The sequence below is a fragment of the Gopherus flavomarginatus genome, chromosome 1, assembly GCF_025201925.1.
Source record: "Gopherus flavomarginatus isolate rGopFla2 chromosome 1, rGopFla2.mat.asm, whole genome shotgun sequence".
Lineage (NCBI taxonomy): Eukaryota > Metazoa > Chordata > Testudines > Testudinidae > Gopherus > Gopherus flavomarginatus.
The window spans coordinates 332,262,653-332,284,690 of NC_066617.1; the positions used below are offsets into that span (position 1 = coordinate 332,262,653).

The following is a 22,038-nucleotide window of genomic DNA, read 5'->3' on the forward strand; positions in this document are numbered from 1 at the left end:
CTTTGGGTACAGGAGGGCACTCAAGGCTGGGGCAGGTACTTGGGGTGTGGGCTCCAGCCAGGAAGCGTTTGCCTCAGATGGCTCCTCGGAAGCAGCCAGCATGCCCAGCTCCTAGGCAGACAGGGGCATCTGTGTACTGCCCCTGCAGCTCCCCCACTGGCTGTGGTTCCCGGCCAATGGGAGCTGTGGAGTTGGTGCTCGGGGTAGAGTGCAGAGACCCCGAGCCTAGAAGCCAGATGCGCCAGTCATTTCTGGGAGCCCTGCAGTGCCAGGACCGGTAGGGAAGAGCCTGCCTTGGCCCTGCTTTGCTGCTGGACTTTTAGTGGCCTAAAATTTCCTGGTTTGGCTTCAGTAGCGTCCGGCAGATCAAACCCAATTCTGAGAGACTCCCGGCCAATCAGGGAGGATTGGCAACCCTACCTGTCAGAGAAAGAAATTAGATGGGTTTGGCAGAATATGTCCCTAAGAAATCTATGTTGGCTATTACTTTTACGACCTTATTATCCTGCAGGTTTTAATAAACTGTTTAATAATTTGTATTTTACAAAGTATTTTGGGGGGTATTGAAGTTAGGCTGGCCTATAATTCACCCCAGAGCTTCCTTTTGACCTCTGCTGAAGACAAGCACCCTGATAGCACTGTGAGACCAACCTTTAGCAGAGAAGATGTAAGTAAAAGCCAGAGAGCAAGAGCATGCGACTCAAAGAGGCCCAAAGTCAAAACTAAAACAATCCAACTCCTGGGGTAGCAGGTGGGGCCAGGCAGGGCTGCCGCAGGAGCAGACTCCTGGTTCAGCACGGAGAGCAGGATCCGCCAGGCTGGAGCAGTGGCTGCAGCTGGGCCGGCCCCGGGGCGCGTAGGCAGCCCTGGCCAAGGCAGCGTGCGGGGCTAAAGGTGCCCTGGGCCATGCACGTGGCCGAAGCAGTGAGCGGGACGTCCAGAGCTCGGCCAGGCACCGCCCCGCAGCGCTGCAGCTACCGCGCTAGGGCGGCACTAAGCAGCGCCAGGGGAGCGCCCCGGAACAGCGCGCGGCCCCGCACGAGGCGAGAGCACCATCCAGCTCTCAGCCACAGGGCGGAACCCGCCCACGGTGACGCGCCCAGGGGGCGGGGCGATGGGTCGCCAGACTCACCAGGACCGAGCGCAGCCGGCATCTCGTGCGCGCCCCCACTGGCAGGGTCGTGCACGTAGATTGGGAGTGTGCGCGGTCGCTCGCGTAACCATCAGTTTCTGGTGTCGGGCCCGCGCGCGGAGCGATCCGTGTCCGCGGTGAGTGAGGTGATGAGGCCGCTTCGCCTCGGGGCCGATTGAATGAAGGCTCGGGGGGGCGGCGTAGCACTAGGGTTGGGTTGGGGGAGGGGTGGTTTTTGGGGGTAGCGTTGGGGTGGGGTTGGGTTGGGGGAGGGGTGGTTTTTGGGGGTAGCGTCGGGGTTGGGTTGGGGGAGGGGTGGTTTTTGGGGGTAGCGTTGGGGTGGGGTTGGGTTGGGGGAGGGGTGGTTTTTGGGGGTAGCGTTGGGGTTGGGTTGGGGGAGGGGTGGTTTTTGGGGGTAGCGTTGGGGTTGGGTTGGGGGAGGGGTGGTTTTTGGGGGTAGCGTTGGGGTGGGGTTGGGTTGGGGGAGGGGTGGTTTTGGGGAGTAGCGTTGGGGTTGGGTTGGGGGAGGGGTGGTTTTGGGGGGTAGCGTTGGGGTGGGGTTGGGGGAGGGGTGGTTTTGGGGGGTAGCGTTGGGGTGGGGTTGGGGGAGGGGTGGTTTTTGGGGGTAGCGTTGGGGTTGGGTTGGGGGAGGGGTGGTTTTTGGGGGTAGCGTTGGGGTGGGGTTGGGGGAGGGGTGGTTTCAGTGGAGGTGTTGACTTGGGGGAGGGGGGGCTTTGGAATTCTGTTGTGTTAATTTTGATGGATTATATGGGCCTAAAATGTCACCGTCCAGCATCAGACTCAGTGTTAAAGAAGGTTCGGGGTTCGGTACACAGACCTCAGGCTGTTTAATACCATGGCAATTGGCAAACATTATAAATCCTCTTTAAGTTTTCAATAAAGGTGCAGGAAATGAACGGGGAGAAAATTCAGCATTTGAAATTTAAAGTATTTAAATAAGGCTTTCTTTTTAACAACATCCTTTGTTCACTTCTGTGTTAGCTATAGAGAGTCTGTAGAAGGAAAAGCTCCCGTGTTAGTTGAGATGAGCTGCTGGTGGTGGTGGTGGTGTTAAAATCCAATCCAGTTTTCTAGAAGAAAAAACAAGACAAATACAAGAGAGCAGAGGAAAAAAACAGCAAAGATGGAAAATGCAGTTTTTGTCTCCAGTGTTGACTCGCTTACTGGAGAAACACAGGCCTAGTACGCGGTCTTGTTGGCCACTCCAAGTACTGGCAACTTATACTAGCATCAGGGTATTTAGGGCTGTGGTTTTCAACCTTTCCAGACTACTGTAGCCCTTTCAGGAGTCTGATTTGTCTTGTATACTCTACACGTCACCTCATTTAAAAACTACTTATTTGCAAAATCAGTCATAAAAATACAAGTGTCACAGCACGTTATTACTGAAAAATTGCTTACTTTCTGTTTCTTACCCTATAATTATAAAATAAATGGATTGGAATATAAATATTGTATGTACGTTTCAGTGTGATACTTGAGCCTGTTTTTCACTTGTGAGCCTTATCTGAAGCCTGAGCGAGTCCCAGCAGCAGGGCTGAAGCATGTAATTTAGCTTTACAGGGCCCCCTCTGGCATGGGGCCCTGGGCAGTTGTCCTGCTTGCCTCTCCCTAATGCTGGCTCTGCACTTGTGATGCAGTGACCCCATCCTGTGATCCCTCTAGGGTCTGCAAACCCCCAGTTTGAGAAACACTGATCTAGATGAGTTGAGTTACCCCCTGGAAGATCTTTGTATACCCCCAGGGGTACGTGTAACCCTGGCTGAGAACCATTGATCTGCAATTATGTCATTTTTATCCTGACTCTGATCTGGGTTTCAGAGTGATTTGCTCTAGATAGAACTGGTCAAATTCAGAGCCAATAGCAATAGTAGCTTTGTGGACTTGCAGTTTGTTAGTAATAATTTTATAGTTGTTTATGCTAGGCAGTTTAACAGACTACTAAGAACAAAATTAGTCTTAAAAAGATGTATTTGTGTTGGGTAGCTTGACTGCAGAATTTTCTGCTTGTGTGAAAGCAGTGAGCCAGGCATCTTTACACTCTAGGGTTTAGCCTTTAGGCCTGTAAAACTGAATCTTTTTTGATGGGGTGGAGAAGAGAGGACATAAAAAAGCCAGTTTTTGGAACCCAGTTTTTGAACTTATTTCTACATTCAAATTGATAATATGTCCCCTTTCTGCCAAACCAGTCTGAAAACCAAATTAACTACTACATCATATTCTGAAAAGGCCTGTGTGTTCAGTCAGGGATCTGATCTATAGAGACAAACACTTCCATTGAGTCTGTGGAGTGACAGACTAAACATTCCCAATGAGCACTGTTCAACTGATCATCTCACAGTGGTGGGTTAAGGAACATTCCATGTTAAATATAACCTCTTAGCAAGTGGTCAGATGGCATGTGCAATTTTAGCAAATCAAGTTTAGAATTCATGTTTTGATCAGAGCGCTGCAAAGAGAAAGAAGCCTGGGCAAAGAATTATGGGAGGTGAACATAGTTGTAACTAGGATATTGAGAATTAAAGGTGGAAAAGAAAAGGGTAGATCTTTGTTTAAGAACATCTATATTTATGGCTAATTATCATAAAGCAATTATACATTTTGTAGGACTCAAGCGATTAAAAAAATTAATCACGCGATTAATCACAATAAAAAATTAATTGCATGATTAATTAATTGCACTGTTAATAATAGAATACCATTTATTTAAATATTTTAGATGTTTTCTACATTTTCAGATATTGATTTCAGTTTAAACGCAGAATGCAAAGTGTACAGTGCTCACTTTATATTTTTTATTACAAATATTTGCACTGTAAAAACAAAAGAAATAGTATTTTTCTATTCACCTAATACAAGTATTGTAGTGCAATCTCTTTATCATGAAAGTTGAATTTAGAAATGTAGAATTATGTAAAAAAACAAACAAACCCTGCATTCAAAAATAAAACAATATTAAACTAGAGCCTACAAGTCCGCTCAGTCCTATTTCTTGTTCAAGCAGTCGCTCAGACAAACAAGTTTGTTTACATTTGCAGGCGATAATGCTGCCCACTTCTTGTTCACAATGCCACCCGAAAGTGAGAACAGGTGTTCTTGTGGCACTGTTGTAGCACGTCTCACAAGATATTTTTGTGCCAGATGCACTAAAGAGTCTTATATCCGTTCATGCCTCAACCACCATTCCAGAGGACGTGCGTCCATGCTGATGACAATCCAAAGCAGTGTGGACTAACACATGTTCATTTTCATCATCTGAGTCAGATTCCACCAGCAGGAGGCTGATTTTCCTCTTTGGTGGTTTGGGTTCTGTAGTTTCCCCATTGTAGTGTTGCTTTTTTAAGACTTCTGAAAGCTTGCTGCACACCTTGTCTCTCTCAGATTTTGGAAGATACTTCAGATTCTTAAACCTCGGACTGAGTGCTGTAGCTATCTTTAGAAATCTCACATTGGTACTTTCTTTGCGTTTTGTGAAATCTGCAGTGACAGTGTTCTTAAAGTGAACAACCTGTGCTGTGTCATCATCTAAGACTGCTATAACATGAAATATATGGCAAAATGCAGGTAAAATAGAGCGGGGTACATACAATTCTTCCCCAACCAGTTCAGTCACAAATATAATTATTGCTTTTTTTTTTTTTTTTTAATGAGTGTCATCAGCATGGGAGCATGTCCTCTGGAACGGTGGCCGAAGCATGAAGGTGCATATGAATGTTTAGCATGTCTGGCATGTAAATACCTTGCAATATGAGCTACAAAAGTGCCATGCAAATGTCTCTTCTCACTTTCTGGTGACATTGTAAATAAGAGGGCAGCACTATCTCCCTTAAATGTAAACAAACTTGTTTGTGTTAGCAATTGGCTGAACAAGAAGTAGGACTGAGTGGACTTGTAGGTGCTGAAGTTTTGCATTGTTTTGTTTTTGAGTACAGTTATGTAACAAAAAAAATCTACATTTGTAAGCTACACTTTCATGATAAAGAGATTGCACTACAGTACTTATATGAGGTGAATTGAAAAATACTATTTTATCATTTTTACAGTGCAAATATTTGTAATGTGAACAGTGTACACTTTGTATTCTGTGCTGTAATTGAAATCAATATATTTGAAAATGTAGAAAAGCAATCAAAATATTTAATAAATTTCAATTGGTATTCTGTTGTTTAACAATGGGGAGCAGGGGAAGGATAGCTCAGTGGTTTGAGCATTGACCTGCTAAACTCAGGGTTGTGAGTTCAATCCTTGAGGGGCCACTTAGGGATCTGGGGCAAAAATCAGTACTTGGTCCTGCTAGTGAAGGCAGGGGGCTGGACTCAATGACCTTTCAAGGTCCCTTCCAGTTCTAAGAGATGGGTATATCTCCAATTATTATATTATTATTAATGTGATTAAAATTGCAGTTAATCACAATAAATGTTTTGAGTTAATCGTATGAGTTAACTGCAATTAATTGACAGCCCTAATTTTTAGATAATATATAAACATATTTCTGAGTTAAAGGATAGTTTCCATTGATGCTTTTGCACAACTTCCACGAACATTTCTGTGTGGAGAAGAGGCTATATTCCTCAATTTATAGTCTTGTATTACATTCAGATTACGTATACTATTGTGTTCTTTAATATTAAATATTAGTATTTCATTATTTTGTTGAATCCTTTGATCAGAAGTAGGGGAAACACATTTCTTGAAAGAATAAACTTTATCACTTCTTCCTAGTAATTATCAGATTTCTATTTGACCTATTACTCCACCAGATGGCACTGTTTCCAGTGAGAGAATGATTGTGTTTAACTGTCACAAAAAATGTTATGGTTCTTCCACCAAATTCATAGAGTTTAAGGACAGAAGGGACCACTAAATCATCAAGTGTGACCTTCTGTATATCACAGGCCATAAAATGTCATCCAGTTACCCCTGTATGTGCTTGAGTAATGCATAACTTGTCTTTGGCTAAAGCATAACTTCCAGAAAGGCAACCAGTTTTGATCTGAAGACATCAGGAAATGGAGAATCTACCAGTTCCCTCAATACCCTGTTCATCACAATTACACAATCTTCCGCTTTCAGCAAGGGCTGTCTTTGTAAACCTACCTACTTACCATGTTGTGTGAATAATATCTATAACATGTTACAGAAGAGACACTGATCACATCTATGAAGGAAGAGACTTGTCCACTCAGTGTAGCATTTGGCAGAGAAAAGAACATAAACAGATTTGCAAGAGATTACCTTCAAACAGAAGTATCAATGGCCAGAGTCCCACTTTGAGCCTGCCAGTTTGTTCAACCATGTTTTAGTATGAAACATCATTATATATGTTTAAAATAATTCTATGACGCTAAAATAAAAATGCATCTCAGGATTTAAGATTTTCAACCAAAAAATCCACTCCAATCCAAAACGGGCATTAAGGTATTGGGGAATTGTATATCTTTTGGAGTAGGCACAACAGTGCTATCTATATAAGGTAAAGAAATAATATTTTAATACACATACTGCTTACAGAGCACCAAAGTACAGGAGTATGTTTCTCTCAGGTTGTTTTGGTTGGATAGACATTAATTAAGCATATTAATGCTTAATGCTTAATTTACCTGTGCCCCAGATAACTGCAATTTGGCCAGTCATGCTTCCCAATATTAAGAAGAGAAAGACAGGTTCTGCAGCACACAGCAGGATCTCTTCCTTTCTCACATCATTACTTTCATCATCTCCAACAAGGTACCGAGTTTGCTGCATTTTGTCCAAGGGAAGCATGGTAGTGTTATCAATGTTTGTATTACCTAAACACCACCATTTCTAAAAATAATGGTGGGGAAGCTGTAATAAATGCGTCCGACGAAGTGGGTATTCACCCATGAAAGCTCATGCTCCAATACGTCTGTTAGACTCATAGACTCATAGGTCAGAAGGGACCAATATGATCATCTAGTCTGACCTCCTGCACAAGGCAGGCCACAGAACCCTACCCATCCACTTTTATAACAACCCCTAACCCAGGACTGAGTTATTGAAATCCTCAAAATTGGTTTGAAGACCTCAAGCTGCAGAGAATCCACCAGCAAGCGACCCATGCCCCACGCTGCAGGGGAAGGCGAAAAACCTCCAGGGCCCCTGCCAATCCGCCCTGGAGGAAAATTCCTTCCCGACCCCAAATATGGCGATCAGCTAAACCCTGAGCATGTGGGCAAGACTCACCAGCCAGCACCCAAGAAGGAATTCTCTGCAGTAACTCAGTTCCCATCCCATCCAACATCTCCCCGCAGACCATTGAGCAGACTTATCTGGTGATAATCCAAGATCAATTGCCAAAATTAAACTATCCTATCATAACATCCCCTCCATATACTTATCAAGCTTAGTCTTAAAGCCAGGTAAGTCTTTTGCCCCCACTACTTCCCTCGGAAGGCTGTTCCAGAACTTCACTCCCCTAATGGTTAGAAACCTTCATCTAATTTCAAGTCTAAACTTCCTTATATCCAGTTTGTACCCATTCGTCCTCGTGCCTACATTAGTACTAAACTTAAATAATTCCTCTCCCTCCCTAACATTAACCCCCCTGATATATTTATATAGAGCAAGCATATCCCCCCGCAGCCTTCTTTTGGCCAGGCTAAACAAGCCAAGCTCTTTGAGTCTGCTTTCATAAGGCAGGTTTTCCATTCCTCGGATCATCCTAGTAGCCTGTCTCTGGACCTGTTCCAGTTTGAATTCATCCTTCTTGAACATGGGACACCAAAACTGCACACAATATTCCAGATGGGGTCTCACCAGCGCTTTATATAACGGTACTAACACCTCCTTATCCTTGCTGGAAATACCTCGCCTGATGCATCTTAAAATTGCATTTGCTTTTTTAACAGCTGTATCGCATTGGCGGCTCATAGTCATCCTGCTATCAACCAATACCCCAAGGTCCTTCTCCTCCTCTGTCGCTTCCAACTGATGCGTCCCCAACGTATATCTAAAATTCTTATTATTAATCCCTAAGTGCATGACCTTGCACTTTTCACTATTGTATTTCATCCTATTACTATTACTCCAGTTTACAAGGTGGTCCAGATCTTCCTGAATAGTATCCCTGTCCTTCTCTGTGTTAGCAATACCCCCCAGCTTTGTGTGATCCGCAAACTTTATTAGCACATTCCCGCTCTTTGTGCCAAGGTCAGTAATAAAAAGGTTAAATAAGATCGGTCTCAAAACCAATCCTTGAGGGACTCCACTAGTGACCTCCTTCCAGCCTGACAGTTCACCCTTCAATACGACCCGCTGGAGTCTCCCCTTTAACCAGTTCCTTATCCACCTTACAACTTTCATATTCATCCTCATCTTTTCCAATTTAACTAACAGTTCCCCATGTGGAACCGTGTCAAACGCCTTACTGAAATCGAGGTAAATTATATCTATTAGTCTATAAGGTGCCACAGGACTCTTTGCTGCTTTACAAATGCCTTTTAGTTATGCAGAGGGTAAAGACTGGAGGTAAAGGAAGTGGTACAAGATGATATAACTCAGTTGACGGGTTCAGATGTCATTTATAAAAATGCCAGAACTTCTCAATTGACGTACAGTGTGCCTGTTCATCCAGCTGTGGCCCCCATTCATATATGTAAATATACAAATTCCTAGTCATGCAGTGGCATTTGGGAGGGATGTCTTCATGAGCCTCCCATCTGCTTTATTTTTGCTTATGGAGGACTTTCTAGCATTTAGGGACATCTTTGTATAAAGTGATATTAGAGTGAGTGAGGGCAATATTGATCCCGTGACACAAGTTCTTGATGACTCCAGAGCATCACTTATCAAACTGACTGCTGTGCAGTTTTGTGCTTAGTTTGGTAACATCGAAGTGGCCAGTAGTACTTCCAAAGAGTTTGTTGACATTTTCATTTTATACTTAGGACCTATTAATTTTATTTGGTCTGTTTAATGGGGTTAAATGCTACCATTCTGATCTGGTAGCATTTTACACTCAGATTTCGCTGCTGGAAATGACTACACAAGGTGTAGGGCAACAGATTCAGGCCCTAAATTTGTAAAGGGCTTATAATTAATAAATTCAATGTATACATTTTAATACACTTTTTATTGAAAAGGATATTTAAAAATCTGCATAATATGGTCATTTTACAATATGTTCTTAATAAGAGTTTGTAGCATTATCTCTGTACTGGATGGCTGCTTTCTGTGGTTAGCGTATTAACACTGAAAGAAATCCCATGTAATGTGGTATGTTAAATGCCTGATTTTTCATTAAGAAAATGATAAAAACAGATGGGAGTTTGCTTTCCGCACCCCCTTTTACTCCTGGTAATGCAGATCTTTCGTGTCAGTTATTATTCCTGCAGGCAACTGATCATTTTTCTCCTAATTAATAACCATGCGCCTGTTCCAACAAGTTAACAGAGGAGAACATGCTTTATATTGGTGAGCTGACCATAGAAATGTGTTCTAGTTCTTGCTAATTATTTAGCACTAATTACGTCACACTTTTTAGGTGGAAAGGCAGGAGCAGAATTCTACAGGACTTGAAAAGTACACAAAAGGCCTAATTAGCTAGAGGCTGATAGGAAAAAAATGGTGAGTGGTCCTGGAAGAACACCACACCAGTAAAATCAGTCAGCCCTCAGCTGTGTAGAAAGGGAATGGTTCTGGGACTCCACCCTGGACTCTGCTTGGAGACAGACTAATTCATATCTGCCTCTGGCTGGTAGGTGTTGGATACATTTTAATATTACCCACCCAATCCAACCTCCATCTTACACTGCAAGAGAGAATGTGCTTTATTTTGTTGGCTCCTGGCTTCAGGAAGTTTAGTTTTCTGGTTAGTAGGTGTTTCACTGTTTGTTGTTTTATCTCAAATGAGCTTGTCTTTACTGAATGCTGCTGTTGAGAAAAGCTGAGTTTAAACACTTCTTCTTAACATCTAGAGAATGGGTGGTGATGATGATGATGACGACATCCCTCAGCTTTCATCCCATACGCTGGCTGCCCTGCAGGAGTTCTGTAGAGATCAGCAACAGAGAGAGGGCACAAAGATCTCCCAAGGGTTTAAACAGTATTCCATTGGCTCAATAGAGGAGGACTGGGTAAGAAACTAAACTTCAGAGACTGCAATTCAATTACTTGTAGTGCCCAGTTACAGAGGAGCAGAAATGTGAGGCTTCTTTTGGAAAGTGAAGAGGAAGGGGGAATGAAAAAGGGCATTTTCAAGAGTGGGGGAATCTAATGGAGCTGTTTCCACATTATAAAAGTCAGTCTCCTTGACTTGTTATTGAAGCTGAATGTGGTATTTTTTGTTTGCTTGTTTGTTTGTTTTGTTCTGTCTGGCACTAATTGAAATTGACCTGGAGGAGGAAGGGAGAAAAGATGCCAAGATAAATAGCTGCCCTCTCTAGAAATTTTAGTTCCAGACTGGGAGGGTGGAGGAAGTATAGATTTTTCCTTTGGTGTGTGTGTGAAAGCAATGCAATTGCGACATTGTAATAATGTGGAAATAGCACACTCTTTCCTCTCTTCTCTCATCATGCCTCTCTGTGTTTTACCTATCTTATTTGAACAAGTGACTTGTCCCTTCTTACCTGTGACTGATGATTCTGGCCATGAGGTTTTCTGGCTCTCCTTTTCCTATCCCTCCCACCCCTTTTTTTTCTGATTGCTGTCGTCCCTGACTTTCTCCTTTCTACCCTCTGCTATCTCATCTTTCCTTTTCTTCACTGCTACCACTTTCTTGACTTTTCCCATCTCTCCACTCTGGCTATCTCTTTGCCTTTCACAATCTTGAGCTGGCCTAAACTGTTCCCAACCTCAAAATAAATGAATTACTTCTTAATAACATAATTTTTAACTACTTAAAGACCGGAAGTTAAAATATCTGCACACTCAATATCTTTGGATTTTGATCAGCATTGGTAACAGGGCGAAGGTACTAAATAAAGGAATGATCTAAATAGTCTGGTATAGCTTGGTTTTGTTGAAATAGTAATCGATTTTTATAAAACTCTGGCAACATGTAAGTGTGAAGTAGCTACTATTTATCGGCTTGAAATACTAGTTTATAGAAGAAATAACAAAACTGTCAGTAAATAAATCCATTTTCCAGTTCAGTTATTAAGAGTTGTTCAGAGGTGCAGGATTGCAATTTATGATACAAAAAAGCTGTAGATTTTGGTTTTCCTAGAATGGGGCTGATATTGGTTAACAAAAAGTGTCATATACTGCCCAGTCACAAAGACCGATGCTGTCAGTAATTGTTTGTGCATGATTTTCCCCAGCAGTTGAGCCAGTTTTGGTATGATGATGAAACTGCATTGTGCCTGGCTAATGAAGCTATTCTGGCAGCTGGAAGAGGTGGCAGGTAGGTTTTATTAATTATTTTATAAATTAAATATTTTGTGTTTCTTCTTACTTAAAGTGTTATAGGTAGGCTACTTTCAGTCATGTTTCTGTAGATAGTACAGAAAAATCAGAATTTTGGTAGTAAGAAATAGAAATCCAGATTAGACACACACCTGTCAGAGACGGGCTAGATCTGTGGTCCCCAACCTTTTTGTGGCCAGTAGCACATTCATGTTTTCGGAAGAGTGTGGCGAGCACCAACAATTTTCAAGGCTTATTTTGTATTTGTACATTAAATAATATGAAAAACATCGTCATAAACAGATAGTTAAAGGTTAATGTCTCTTTTACTTGTAAAGGGTTAAGAACTTCACCTAGCCTAGCTGACACCTGACCAGAGGAACCAATGGGGGAACAAGATGTTTCAAAAGGAAGGAGGGAAGTTTCCTTTGTTTAGTCAGTTTCAGTTTCAGCCCAGTGAAAAAGATCAAGGAACCAGCCTCTTATCAGAGTAGTAAGTTTTAGAAAGGAATAAATACGTTTATGTTTATTTTCTTTTGTGACTTGTCTTGGTGCCATTAAGGGAATTATCAAATTGGGTATTCTTGTGTGTGTGAAGATTTTTGCCCAGGGGAACATCCTGTGTTTTCAATCTATTGTCTGTGAGATTAGCTGATATGCTGTCCCCCAGAGGTTTTTTTTTCTTTCTTTTACCTTTCTTTTCTTTAATTAAAAGCCTTCTTTTTAAGAACCCAAATGATTTTTTCCCTGTTTTTTTAGATCCAAGGGAATTGGACTCACTAGGGATTGATGGGGGGGAAAAGGGAGGGGGAAGGAGAAATTCTTCTTTGTTTTTGAGATCCAAGGAAATTGGATCTGGACTCACCAGGGAATTAGTGGAGGAATCTCTCAAGGCTACCCAGGAAGGGGAAGGTTTTAGGGGGAAAGGGAGTGATCCAGGTACTCAAAAATTCCGGATGGTGGCAGCGAGACCAGATCTAAGCTGGTAATTAAGCTTAGAAGTGTCCATGCAGGTCCCCACATCTGTACCCTAAAGTTCAGAGTGAGGGTGAGACCTATGACCATCATATTTAATATTACATAAGATAAAAAGGGTAATTTTACATGTAAAAGGTATTAATTTAATTATTCAGCAATGACTCTTTCACCTTACCATGTGAATTTGCTCTTTTTTATCTACCTGTAAGAAAAATTAAGGAGTTTTTACAAAATAAATATCATAAACAGTTTTCATCTTATTTATTTAAAAAAAGTAAAATATTGTTGAACTGCTGGTCCAAATATATTTATTATTCGTACTTTAATATAGAATGAAGCCTGCAGCCCTGGAGTTCTCTGTCCCCGGCAGGAGTGGGGCTGCGGTTTCTCTCCGGCTTAAGCCGTGGCCCTGTGCCTGCCAGGGACCGAGAACACCGGTGCCTGCAGCCCTGGAGTTCTCCGTCCCTGGCAGGCGCGGGTCCGCGGCTTCTCTCTGGCTTCGAAGCCAGAGAGAAACCACGCCTGGCACCTGCCAGGGACAGAGCACACCAGCACCTGCAGCCCGGAGAAGCCAGAGAGAAGCCGCTTCTCTCCCATGCTGGGCGCTAGGCGGGCCCCGCGCCTGCTGGTAACAGAGAACAACGGCGCCTGCAGCCCTGCAGTTCTCTGTCCACGGCAGGTGCGGGGTCGCGGCTTCTCTCCCTGCTGGGCACTAGGCGGGCACACATAAATGCCTCGGCGGGCGCCATGGCAGCCACGGGCACCACATTGGGGACCATTGGTCTAGATAATACTTAATCCTGCCATGAGTGCAGGGGGCTGGACTAGATGACCTCTCGAGATCCCTTCCAGTACTATGATTAGCAGTCACTTAGTAGTTAGACCACAGGACTGGGAGTTGGGAGGCCTGGATTTTAATCCTGGCTGTGACTGATTCTCTGTGGCACTGAGCAACTCATTAACCAGCCTAGCTGATCACACTTACCATACCTACCTCATGGAATGTTTTGCAGCTTAATATTTGTAAAGTGCTTTATGGTCCTTGAGTGGGGGTGCTGTACGCCAGTCAGCGTGTCCATTATTTTAAACTTCTGCTCTTAGGATAGGTCTACATTGACCACTTGAGTCGATCTAACTTGTGTCACGTAGGGATGTGAAAAAGATACCCCCATGGGCAACACAAGTTACAGCAACCTAAGCACTGTCGACACTGGTGCTGTTTCAGCAGGAGATGCTGTTCTGCCTACATAGCTTCCGCCTCTCACAGAGGTGATGTAATTATGGCGACAGGAGAGATCTCTCCCCTTGGCATAGAGCGTCTTCACCAGACACGCTACAGAGGTGCAGCTGCACAGATGTAGCTCTCCTAGTGTAAACCTGCCCTTAGGCATGTTTGTAGGGAGAGAGACTGGAAGCTTCACTCCAGATTGCTTTCTTCACACAATAAAAGCCACAGATTAGAGTCCTTTTTTATGTTTTGTTTTGGGGTACTGTTTGTGTTTATTTTTTAAATTGTGACTCAGTTTCCCCTTTTCTTGTTCCCCTCTGTCCATTAAAATAACATAACAGGAAATCTTGTTTTTTCCCAAAAATTCTTGGAAAAAAATTATTTTAAACCTAAATTTTCAATTCTGTTTGCATATTGCTTTAAAACAAGCTTGGCTTGATAAGTTGTGCTTAAGTCCCCAGTGCAGCAAAGTACTAAAGCATACATTTAAGCATTTTGCTGAATCAGGGCCTAAATACCTACCGTATATACTTGTGCATAAGCTGAATATTTTTGGTTTGGTAAAAAGTGACACATCAAAGAATGAGATTCAGCTTATAAATGAGTCTACACCAAAATTTGACGATTTTAAACTCTATGGAATCATTGAATTGAATATCTAATACATTGTGATTTTGTTTACTTGGAGCATCTGCAGGCATGGAGCCCCTCAGCTCCGTGAAGCCATGGTTTGCCATTCCCAGCCAATGGGAGCTGCGGAAAGTGGCGGCACTTCCTGCAACTCCCATTGGCTGGGAACAGCAAACCGCGGCCACTGGGAGCTGAAGGTCTCCGTGCCTGTGAAAGCTCCAGATAAACAAAACATCCCAACTCACCAGCAGCTTACCCTGACGGACCAGGAGCCAAAGTTTTCCAACCCCTGAAATATAGGGCCGGCTTATGAAAGGGTCATACAGTTTTTGCTGTTCTTACCTACCCATTTTGGGGGGTTGGTTTATAAACGAGCGGGCTAATGAATGAGTATATATGATAATATATTTATAATATATTAAACCTGTGTTAATTATTGTAATTACATTTGTTTTGAGAATGTGTATGTACTTCTAATCTGTCTGCTGAGAGCTTTTTTTTAAGCTAAGCTAAATACTAGTTCTGAGCTTCGTTGTTACATATCTGCTTCCAAATCCTAATTTTTTTAAATTGTTAAACATTGGTGACTAGCTGTAAGATGTTCATGCAGACTTTCTGCATGTTCCTAATGATAGTTTCTTGTGAACTGAACACAAATCTTACTACTTTGTTAAATGAAATAGCAAAGAAAAAAAATCATTGCAGTTCCTTTGGTTTTAAGATAGCTTTGATGATTAACTTGGCAGTCTGATTCAGAAAGAAACGCAGAAAGGTTATTTTTAGAACTGTAGAAACCTTTTCCAGTCTACACAGTCTAAATCTGATGTTACCCCTATTTGAGTGTCAGAACTATTTATTCCATCATTCTGCTCATTAGAATACTTGGTATACAAAACTGAATACAGATAATATGAAGATAGTATCCCATACAATGTTCTTTTCAATGTAACTGATTATCCAGTATCTTGATTGATGGGTTGGATATTTCAAAACCAAAATTTATGGCAAGTGTATTTTTTATAGTTATGGTTAAATATATTATTCTTACAGATTATTTGCTTGTTGCTGCTACCAGTTAATGTGCTGTTGTGAACAAATTCAACCAAAGGGCTGTAATTACACTAGCACCTGTATTTTATGAACTAATTGGGTATTTAAGAGTTCATTAAATCAAAAATTTCATAAATGGAACATTTCAAAAGTACAGTAGATATGGCCCGTAGAGTGCAGTATCATGCACTGCATCACATTCTTCTTGTTCTTCAAACCACTGCAAAATGACTTTCAGTGCACTGAAGGCATTGGACTGTGAAGGGATGTTGACTTGTTCTTCATAAACATAATTTTCATTATGTGATTTTTTTTTTCCCCCCCGCGCTCCACCCCGCTTCTGTCGGGAAAAGTGGTTTTTTGAATGTAAGATTGGTCTTTATAAAATCAAGGTTCTACTGTAATTTTAAAGGACATGTCAAGGCAGATAGGCCTTAAGGAAACCAGAGCTATCAGGTTTGTTTTGTTCACAGATATACACATTCATATTGCTCTGCCTCTTTGTTCTTGTGTGTTGGCGGAGTATGGCAGTTAGAGCTAGATGGGAAATGGTTTTCCCATCCTGTGAAAATTTTAGAGATTTAAATTTTTTGCTCATTCTATATCAAGATGAAACCAAGACCTTTTTGAGGTCTTTTGACAGAAACATACAGACACCCGCCACTCCCTTGCCCCTGGAATAGCCTGGTGGTCAAGGACACTCACCTGGGATGTGAGGGATCCTGGTTTAAGTCCCTGTTTAGCCTGATTCAGACCAGGGACTTGAGCTGGGTCTCCCACATCTCAGGTGAGTGCTCTAACTACCACACTGTTCTAGAGTGGAGTTAGTTTGCTGAATCACCATTTTCTGACCTCAAAAAAACGTCATTGAAAAAGTCCTGACCAGCTCTAATTGCAATCTCAGGACCCTGTTAATTACGATACCCTGTTTGCTCAAAGGAGCAAAGGGAATAAACAAAGCAGAAGGATGAGGCCACATACATTCTTATATTTGGATTGCATGTACATGAAATTGGCACTTTGTATAGAAGGATCACTCAGAGAAACTGGGAATAAATCTATAATGCAATCTAGATTTAATTTTAGAAGGTTCTTCCTGTGAAAATAGATTGGAAAGAAAATAGAATGTTAAATCTTAGGGTGTTCTCATTTTTTGGTTATTTAACCATGGCATAGTCTCTCTAATATTTATTTCAAATAACAGAGATAGACATCAGAATTGATGCCATTTATGACCAGTCTTTTTAACTTATTCTTGATGTTTCATCTTGTTGACTTTGTCAAAAGAGCTGTAGCATTGTACTTGTCTTTGTGGAGTTTAAACAGAACCATGGGAAAATCCACATAGTTCAATAGACTTTTCTGAGGTTAGTCAGCTTGATGCTACAAGCAGCCATACTGTTGATTATCTCTGCTGCTAGTACTCTATTATCATTAGCATGATGTAGTTCATTATTAACCTTCATAACTGTCTGCATGTAAATCCTGTGATTTTTAATACAAAGAGGCAGGCCTTGATCTCTGCTAGGGGTACAACAGATTCTGCTCAAATTAATGTATCATTATGGCTTTTATACTGAGAGCAAAATTATAGTGAATGTATTAAAAGCAGAAATCCAAGTAAAAGCAAAAAGGTTATAACTTAAAAGTGAGGTCCAATTCAAAACCCATGATCCAAGTACCCCAGAACTTTTGGGACTTCGAAGAGAGGTCAAAATCCAGATCTAATTTTGCAAATAGACCTGACTTTGGGGTGTTAGAAATCTAAATCTTACAGTCTGAGCCCAATTCTAATATAATCCTTGTCTGTTACCCTTTAAAAAGAAGGTTCTGAATTATTTCTTTCTCTTTTCAGAATAGCGTGTGTTAGTGCTCCAAGTGTTTACCAGAAACTGAAAGAACAGGATGACAAAGATTTTTCAGTGTGTATACTGGAATATGACAAAAGATTTTCTGTATATGGAGAGGAATTTATCTTCTATGACTACAACAATCCATTGAATTTACCTGGAAATCTCATACCACACAGTTTTGACATAGTATTAGCGGATCCACCCTATCTGTCTGAGGAGTGTCTCAGAAAAACAGCAGAGACAATCAAATACTTAACAAAAGGAAAGATTCTGCTCTGTACAGGTATAGCATCTCTGTCTTTTGAGAGAAGAAAAAATATACTCAGCCTTGTTGCTCTAAATATTTATATTATCTAGTTTGGTGACGTTCCAGTGGAACCCAGGCAGGGGTCCAACAGAACCCTGTCTGCCAGGCAGGGGTGGCTGTAGGCACCAGCAAAGCAAGGAGCTGCTTTGGGCAGCCTATTTGCAGGGGCGGCAGCTAGCAGGGATTGAGCCTGGGAGCTGAGAACCAACAGGGGGCCCTTGGAGCTGTAGTTCCTTGATTAGCTCCCTGCCTGTAGAACCAGCCCTGGAGCAGGGAAAGAACTACATTTCCCAGCATTACCTTAGCCACTACCAACAGGAAAGTGGGGGAGGGAGTATGGTAGCTGAAACCTCATGCTGCAGCTTGAGCTCACTGCTAGAACGGGATGGCACTGTGAATGGGGAACAAGTGTGCCCAAGGAGTAGAAGGCTTTGGCCCAGATATCCCCTTCAGAAGACATCCCCAGACTGGCTTAGGGATACTGGTATGACCTCACTTGCACCCCCAAAGAAGGAATTGAGTGGACTAAATGGACAGTGCCCCTCTCTATCTGAAGCCTAGCAAGGGAGGTACGTGGATCCCACTAGAATTTAAAATGAAAAGTAAGGAAGGGGAAGCTTTACTGGACCTGGACAGCTTTAGAACAGTACCAGGCACTTAGGAGGATTTCCATTTCTGAGCCATGGAAGCAGAAACTGACTTTTCCTTTCTAGATTTAGCTAATATTCAGAAAGGGAATCTAGCACCTGCCTTCCATATTTGAACACCTCAAAATTCAGAAGTGCTCAAGCTCAATTTGGGCAGGTGTTACTTCATTTCTCCCAAATCAAATATACTGATCCACTGTAATTTGCTGTAGAGTAGATAAAATTGTGCAAGAAATGCTTCCCAGTGGTTTTTAAGGACTGGAATTGCTATTTTCAGCAGCCATAGCCTTTTTTTTTTTTTTTAAGTTATTTAAAAGGAAGACATTGGCAAATTCCCCATAGAAACAAAGAGTGGAACAAAAGAATAATAAAGGCACCTTGACTTTTCCTCATTTATGGAGGACAGTGTTATAATATGCATCCAGATATCCTCCAATCACACAAGCTGAAAATTGTTCCACTTTACTGCAGTTCTGTAACCATATGGGAACCAATCCTGTCTGTGTTCTGTGCACATCCAAAATTCCTGCTGAATGACCCGCCTTGGGAGCAAGTCACCGGTGACCCAGGGCTGGGGCACAAGGAGGGTGCAGGTGGGGGAGGGGAGGGAAGAGCCCAGGGCTGGGGTGGCAGGGGGTGTGGGTGGAGGGGGCAGAGCTCAGGGCTAGGATGGCACTGGGCGGGAAGAAGGGGGGTGCCCAGAGCTGGTGCAGCACAGGGTGTGTGAGAGCCCAGGCCTGGAGTGCTGAGGGGTGCAGGTGAGGGGGGAGAGCCGAGGGCTGGGGCAGCAGGGAGGGGTGTGAGGAGCCCAGGGCTGGGGTGAGAGCAGCCAAATTTTATTTTGCTTGGGGCAGCAAAAAACCTACAGCCGGCCCTGCTGCCAGGCAGGTTTACTTCTGGCTTGCCTGCCGAGCTCCTGCCTGCCAGACTGCCCTGGAGTCAGGGACTCCAGAGTCTTCAGGGTCCATGGCACTGGGGCAGCCCACCAGGCAGATTGGCCTGGAGGAGGGCACCATTTCCTTTCATGGAGAACTTCAAAAATTCTGGGTTTTGTTCTGAATCAGAACTAACAGGTACTGTTACTATGCTGTAAGGTTTTTAACTGTTCACGTATGTTCCCTAACATTTTAACTGCCCTGAGGGCTGAGATTTTAAACAGTGGCAGAATCCTTCTACATTACCTTTAGCAATAAATGGGTCTAACAATACACTTGTGCTCCTCCATGAAATGGAATTGCCTTTCTTAGTACAGCTCTAGTTGTATCCTAATTAGGACAAAATGCATTGTTTTTAGGAAATCCTGATCACTGAGCTGTACAAGTCTTATAGCCTGTATATGCCTAATGCCCCTACTACACATAGGGAAAATCTATTCCATGCCTGAGAATCCCTGTATATTTCTGGAGCTGAACACCATTGAGAGTCTGTTCTGTTTACAGAGAGCGATTTATCTAGTGCTCAGAGCAGCAGTTCTCAAACTGGGGGTCAGGACCAGAAAGTGGTGACCCCATTTTAATGGGGTCGCCAGAGCTGACTTAGATTTGTTGGGGTCTGGGGACGAAGCCTGAGCCCCACCACTCAGGGCCAAAGCCCAAGGACTTCAGCCCTGGGTGGAGGGGCTCAGGTTACAGGCCTCCTGCATGGGGCTGAAGCCCTTGGGCTTTGGCTTTTCCTCTCCCCTCCCCCTGCCCAGGGCACTGGGGTTTGGCTTTGGCCCCTTTACCCAGGGGGGGTGGGTTCAGGCTTCAGTCCCCTGTTATGGGATCATGTAATAATTGTTGTTGTCAGAAGGGGCTCACGGTGCAATGAGGTTTGAGAAACCCTGGCTTAGAGCACGAAACTGAAACTTGGGGCTCTTGAGTTCTCTTCCCACTTGTGTCACTGAAGCATGTGAAGTTGAGCACACACTTGCCCTCTGTGCCTCAGGTTAGCTACCTTAAAAAAGAATACCTGCTTCACAGGGGTATTATGAGCTTACTTGTTGTTTTTAAAGTGCTTTGAGATCATCTAAGAGAAGAATAGTGTTCTAATCAAATACGAATTCTCTGACAGGAACACACACTGTAATTAAGGGGGTTGTTTAAGTTTAGTTACACTAACATGAACACCACTCTCGAGTGATTTTTTTTCAAACAAGTCATTTTAAATTTATTTGAACTCATTGAAAATAAGTGAAAAATGCTGCTGCCTTTAGGAATTTGCAAGTTGCTAAATTCTGCAGCTGCTGGCTGAGGTTTAAGCTGCCACATAGCTCTTCTCCAAGTTTTTTTAAGAAGGTAATACTTGAATAAGTAAAGTTTGGGAGCCTCTGTTCTAGTGTGTTACTTCCCTGGAGCAACTCTGGTTTTGAACTGGGTAGCTTTAAATATGACACTCTGGAGCATACTCACTCATCAAATGGCAGCAGTGTGTGAAATTCGAGTCTGTGGGCTTGGCTACGCTGGAGAGTTGCAGCACTAGTGCTGGGTTTACAGCGCTGCAACTTAGTAACTGTCCACACCTGCAAGGCACATCCAGCGCTGCAACTCCCTGGCTGCAGCGCTGGCTATACACCTGGTCTGCTTGAGGTGTAACAATTGCAGCGCTGGTGATGCAGCGCTGCTCATCAAGTGTGGCCTCCAAAAGCACTGTTATTGGCCTCCAGGGTATTAGGAGGTATCCCAGAATGCCTGCTCACAACAAACCAGAAGAATGGCTGAACTCCGAGCTGCTTATCTAAAAAACAAACACAGCTCCTGTTTGCTTGAGCGAGCGAGCGGAGGCAGGCAGGGGAATTGCTTTGGAAGGTTCACAGCTGTTTGCTTGAAGAGAGAAGTCACATGGCAGAGGGGGAAGGGGAGTCCATATTGAGCAGCTGCTTATGTGGTCTGGAAGCTATTTAGGAGTGCATCATTTGCATTTAGTGAATAAGAGAGGGGTAGGGGAAGGGCTTGAAACTTTTAAATTGATTGCAGGTTGGTGATGTGTATGTTCCAGTCCTTAGAACTTGCAAGGCAGTGAGCTGACAGATCCAAAAATCCACTCTCTCTCTCTCCCCCACGTTCCCCTCACCCCCCTTTTTTTAAAAGCACATTGCAGCAACTTGAACGCTGGGATAGCTGCCCACAATGCACCACTCCAACAGCGCTGCAAATGTGACCACACTGCAGCGCTGGTAGCTGTCAATGTGGCCACACAGCAGCGCTTTCCCTACACAGCTGTACGAAGACAACTGTAACTCCCTGCGCTGTACAACTGTAAGTGTAGCCAAACCCTGAGTCTCATTTGGCTCTTGATCTACAGTCGAGCATGTCCAGGGGAGAACAGTCAGCCCCAGGGGAAGGGGACAGCGGAGAAAGCACCCAAAACCATTCTCAGACCTTTTCCCGTCTTTCTCTCCTTCCTTCTCCCTCCCTTGGGACTCCAACCCTCTCTGTAGCCCACAGAGCTTTACAGAGGATTGTGGAAGGGAAGTAAAAATAGGAGGATGCTGGAGGAACAGTTTAAAGAAAAAAGCATAGAATGTGCTGTTACCTTTCTTTGTCATGAAATCCTATTTTTTTTTCTGCTTCAGGTGCAGTCATGGAAGAGCAGGCAGTGAAGCATCTTGGTGTGAAGAGGTGCAATTTTACTCCAAAACATGCGCAAAACTTAGCCAATGAATTTCGATGTTATGTGAATTATGATTCTGGACTAGACTGTGATTCTAGCTGTTCAGAGTGCACATAAAATAAGCACAACAGTATATCAATCAAGTCCATTTATTCCTTCTTTCAGCAATGTCTGCAGTCCTCATTGTTTTATTAAAGATGTTGCTCCAGGTAATGGTTTCTGGGCTAGCTTTAGAC

The 22,038-nt window shown here is 43.0% G+C and overlaps 1 protein-coding gene across 3 annotated transcripts; it reads left to right on the plus strand.

The window, feature by feature from the left end:
* Window positions 1-1,148: 1,148 nt before the first annotated feature.
* Window positions 1,149-21,935, plus strand: EEF1AKMT1 (EEF1A lysine methyltransferase 1). 3 transcript variants are annotated; one of them, XM_050937334.1, is made up of 5 exons: window positions 1,149-1,269; window positions 10,090-10,248; window positions 11,434-11,516; window positions 17,260-17,540; window positions 21,765-21,935. In XM_050937334.1, exons 2-5 carry the CDS (start codon window positions 10,093-10,095, stop codon window positions 21,917-21,919), a joined length of 675 nt encoding a protein of 224 aa, XP_050793291.1. In that variant the 5' UTR covers window positions 1,149-1,269; window positions 10,090-10,092; the 3' UTR covers window positions 21,920-21,935. The 3 variants fall into 3 exon arrangements, with proteins under 3 accessions (XP_050793291.1, XP_050793292.1, XP_050793290.1); XM_050937335.1 differs by lacking the exon at window positions 1,149-1,269 and adding an exon at window positions 9,767-9,869; XM_050937333.1 differs by lacking the exon at window positions 1,149-1,269 and having other exon boundaries at window positions 11,437-11,516.
* Window positions 21,936-22,038: the final 103 nt, after the last annotated feature.